The 4775-nt window shown below is 42.7% G+C and overlaps 1 protein-coding gene across 2 annotated transcripts in view; it reads right to left on the bottom strand.

Moving 5' to 3' along the window:
- GNAL (G protein subunit alpha L) overlaps positions 1-4775 on the bottom strand; it is a 174250-nt gene that overhangs the window by 2125 nt on the left and 167350 nt on the right. For both annotated transcript variants that reach the window (XM_037067626.1, XM_037067627.1), the window contains one exon: positions 3683-3750. In XM_037067626.1, the coding sequence (XP_036923521.1) occupies positions 3683-3750 (68 nt within the window). The remainder of the gene's footprint in view (positions 1-3682; positions 3751-4775) is intronic.

The raw sequence follows: 4775 nt of genomic DNA, 5'->3' as shown, positions 1-4775 counted from the left end.
CTGAAAAAAAAAAAAAAAAAAGAGACGTCTGTGCAGTGGAGCCCTGGCCACTTCACCCAAGGGCACATGGGAACGCAGCCCCCACCCCATTCATTCTTGGCTCAAAGAGTAGAGGGCTTGGGTGTTGTCTTGTTTGTTTGACATAGAAATACAGAGCTCTAGGGAGTGTCTAAATACTGAACACACAACTGGAAACCCAAAGAATTTTAGCTTACCTCCTATCCACAGAAGCTTAGAATTCATTTGAGACAGGATGAATATTTAAAAGACAGCCACTGAAAACAGAATTTAGGGTACAATTTTCCAAAAATGAAGGCCTAAACCAACATCTTTTAGTGGAACTTCCGGCAATAATGAAAATGTTCTATATCTTCCCTGTCAATAAGGTAGCCACTACGTTGAGCTGATGCAACAAAGACTGATTTTTAGTTTTATTTAATTTTAATTTAAATATCCACACATGACTAGTGGTTCTGTATGGGTATAACCTCAGCCACGTTGCTTCCTCCTCCACACAGACCTTTAGCATTTCCCAAGGTGTCCCTAGGTTAAGTGCTCTGTGGCCAAATAACTGGGAAACACTGAGTTAAACATCATCAGTCATGATTCGTGAGGACATCTTGGAGTGATGTGCTCATTTGCATTGTGAAGCGAAGTGGGGCAGTGTGGAGAGGGGCTGTCATAAATTGTGCCCTCCTCCGCCACTCACATGTTTAAGTCCTAACACTCAGCACCTCAGAGTGTGACTGTATTTGGAGATAGGGTCTTTAAAAAGGTAAATAAGTTAAAATGAGTTCATTATGGTGGGTGCTAATTAGTAAAATGGGTGTCCTTAGGAGATAAGGACACAGACATACAGAGGGAAGACCATGTGAGGACACAGGGAGAAGGTGAAAAGCTACAAGCCCAGGAGGGCTCAGGAGAAATCAACCCTTCTCACACCCTGACTTTAGACTTCCAGCCTCCAGAACAATGAGAAACAAGTTTTCTTTGTGTAAGCCAGCTAGTCTATAGGACTTTGTTATGGCAGCCCTGGCAGACTGATGCAGGGGTCAAATGGAACTTTCTTCATAGGTGCCCACAGGAATCTTGATGTCCTCTTGTTCCTCCACTCCCACCCCCTATTTTTCTGCAAAGCAGCTTGGGAATCAGCTGTTGGAGAAATACTGGGGCTCTGCCAGGGTGTTGTGCAAATGTTCATCAGGTTATGAAAATCCTAAAAGGAGAGACATTTTTAGCAGTAGTTGGTCTTCTCTTGAGCAATTAAAAGGTTGTTTTTTTTTTTTTTGAGTTAAGGACACCAAAATCTGTAAGTTACATATCTTTTTAGCCCTAAAACACAAGGTGAGGTGTTTGGCACAAGGAAAGTAAGTGCATAGTGAATGAATGAAAATGGGCTTTCTTCTGTAATAATGTGACAGTTATTACAGTTCCTCCAGTTCCTCCCTGGCTGGAAAGGAATGGAGTTACTACAAAGGTTGTTGCAGTTTGCAAATTTCAAACAGTTTACATCTCTAAAAAAGCTAACGTTCATTAAAAATAATATGAATAAGTTTGTCAAGGAAAACTGGGCAGCTCCAGAGTCTGCCTGGCTGGGTCACTTAGCTGCTGCCTTATTTTCTGAGGCCCTTTCTTAGGAGATAATGGTCAAGGTGAAAGAAATCTGAGATGATCTGGTAAAATATGAGGAAGTCAGCTCAGAAACCATTCAGGCTTCTAACATGCTAAGAGTATCTGGACACAGAGTTGTGACCACACCACCTTCTGCTTTAAAAGGTTTGGCAACACTGGCCTTGGAAGAGACTCTCTGGTCCAGGTCTGGGCTGGGGCTTGTAGGTGGTTTCCAGTTTGAGGGACAGATCTGGTTGACTATGACTGGGAGGTGTTGGGGGCTGACTCCCTGGCCCTCCCTCCTCTGTCCTTTCTGTTCTAAGATCCTCCTGTTCTAAGATTTTCTTCGTGGGAAGAAATGACCTTGCCTGAGACAAACCTCCTGGTGGTCAGTCCCCTCCTCATGTAGTGACATTTAAGGAGAACGCTCAGACAGCACTTGGGCCCTTCGTGTAGAAGGGTACCTCTCCTTGTGCCCTCTCCCTTCTCAGCCCCACCCCCCCTTCACCCTCCTAAAGGACAGGTCCTCTCCCTGTACCTCTCTTTCTTCTTTTATAACCTTTATTCCCCACCCTCTCTTGGGGCCTTGTGTTACCAAAGGTATCTTTTCACCTAAGATTTGCTCTTGTCCAGATTAAATACTAATAAATAACCAATTCTGCAATCCACTCTGGATGCCTACTAAATCTGGGGCTGGGGGTTCCAACTCAAAACTTCTTGGATGACTCACTGCCCCAGGCAAATCCTACAATAAAAAATGTAGGCTGATACCTCCCATGCCTTTGTTTTCTTGATTTGCAAACTGCATACAAGCCAGGTCTGTCCACTGTTAGGGAAGAAAAGGTTTCTGCCCAAGGACTGAATGGTGGGGGCATGACTATTCATATTCTATTTCTAATCTTTATCTAAATGCCCAATTTGTACACTTGATTATTGTTTCATTCTCATTAGAACAGCATTTGTGGAACACTTTTTAATGTGTTTTTATATATTATAGTCTTGCAAGATGCTCCTTAAGAAAAGAAATCTTGAATCTGCTAGAAGCTAATTACCCTGAGTGAAGAGACTCACAAAATGCATCAGCACAGCAAAGGTTTCTAGAGGTCTGACAACAGAGAAACTTGTCCTACTTTATTTAACACAGCATTTCCCAGATGGACTCATTACACCACCCTTTCCCAGCAGCACTACCTGTTACTTCTGGGGGATACTTGTTCCTCAGATCTCACCTTGGGACTTGGTTTCTTACCTTTGTTACTTTCTCACTTAATATAGGATTCAAGAGGCAAAAGGGAGCATCGTGAAAGGAGGGTAGAGAAGGGGTTCCCAGGTGTTGTGTTGAGGACCTGATTCCCATGGAAAGGCCCACCTCCAGCCTGGACCATCTCTGCTGCAGACTGGGCTGACTTCCAGTTCTGCACAATGAACATGTGCCAAATGCTGTCTGGGTATGACTGGAACACGGTCTTGGGTAAGTCTTGGCATCTATTAGTTTCCAGCTAGTGAAAATTTGTAGCCAGTTATATACTATGGCTTATTCAAATGAAAAAAAATAGATAAGGCAAATATGGTAAAATTTTACCAGTTGGTCAATTTGGGCGAAGAGTTTATGGTAGTTATTTATATATAATTCTCACTTTTTATATAAGTTTAAAATCATCTTGAAATAGAAAGTAAAAAAAAAGTCTGATTCTGAGCAGGTCCATTTTCACATTAATTTTAGCCTCTTTGTGTTAAATGGAAGACAAAAGATTAAAGGAGGACCCAGCATGGGTGCTGGTATTTCAGACTCTGCTGAAAGATTCTCCATTTTGGAAAATACAACAAGCAAAAGGGTCTAGCTTGTCTTTGTGCCATTCTTGCTTGTAAGTTGTGTTGACCTGAGGTGAGACACCTGAGGTCTCTGAACCTCAATGTGCTCAGTGATAAGATAAAGTAACAATACTCCTCTCATTTTTCATAACTTGAGGTGAGATTAAATGAGATCATGAAAGGATAAATAATTTTCAAATTGTAAAGAACAATATAACTCTATGCCTGTAGGAAAACAAAGGTTAGTAAAATTGCTTACCAAGAACAGATCTCTTATAAAGAACTTGGCTCTTGTAACTTTGGGATCTTCTCCTGCATCTGGTGTTGCTGTAGAAATTACAAATGGAATTTTTATTAAGTAATGTGGACCAGAGATACAACTCTGGAAAATATAAAATGAGTTACAAAGTTGGACTGCAGTACACTTATAGCATTACAGCTAAAATGGCAAAAAGCTAAAATGTCACTTTCATTTTTCTTTTCTCCTTTCAAATAATTTTAATAGTTGTAACTCTCATAAAACTTTATTTTTTGGTGCTGGGGCGATAACTTCCACTCAAATAAAATAAAGCATCTCATAAACACTGGCTAAGGCCACATCTGACCCAGCAGTCTCCAGGAGCTGGGCGCCAGGCCTGTGGCTGTGGCTTCAGCAATAGCTCTGTTCATCTGGACTGTGGGCTGTGTTCTCATTCCATATGGCTTGTTCTTAGAAAGACCCTCTCTTACTATTCCTACTACAGACTGCAGCATCTGTAGACCCTAATTAAAATCAACTGTGGCGACCACTCTGCTCTAGGCCCTTTTGAGCTTTTCTCCCATGCATATTCTATGTTCATGGAATTATCATTCAGTAGTTTCTGTGGCCCTGTGAAATTTATTTTCCTAAACTCTAGGCTTCAAGTCAGCTTGTTCTCATCACTCTCTTCCCTTCTCTATTATAACTACTGTGGTACTGGGGAGCTCTGCAGTTGCTGAGTCATCCCTGACCTGGAGGCCTGCCATGTTTGGCCAGGACAGGTGCCTGGGCAGGCCCAGTGCAGAAGGGAGAGAGGAGTGAGCAGGAGAGGAGCACAGGGTAACTGAGTGTGTGTAGGGTAAGATCACAATGTCAAAAAATGTGGGAAGGAGGAGAAGCACAGCATAACTAAGGTTGAGGGGAACAGTGTCACTGAGAATGTGGGGGAACACACAGTGTGACTGGGTGTGGGGGGAGGAGCACAGTGTCACTGAGTGTGGCAGGGAGGAACACAGTGTCACTGAGTGTGGCAGGGAGGAACACAGTGTGACTGAGTGTGGGTGGGGAGGAGCACAGTGTCACTGAGTGTGGTGGAGAGAAGCACAGTATTGCT

This window comes from Sturnira hondurensis, unplaced genomic scaffold, assembly GCF_014824575.4.
Source record: "Sturnira hondurensis isolate 20B ecotype Veracruz unplaced genomic scaffold, ASM1482457v3 Scaffold0017338, whole genome shotgun sequence".
Taxonomy (NCBI): domain Eukaryota; kingdom Metazoa; phylum Chordata; class Mammalia; order Chiroptera; family Phyllostomidae; genus Sturnira; species Sturnira hondurensis.
Note: the sequence above shows the minus strand (reverse complement) of the source record. Positions and strands in the feature narration are given on the sequence as shown.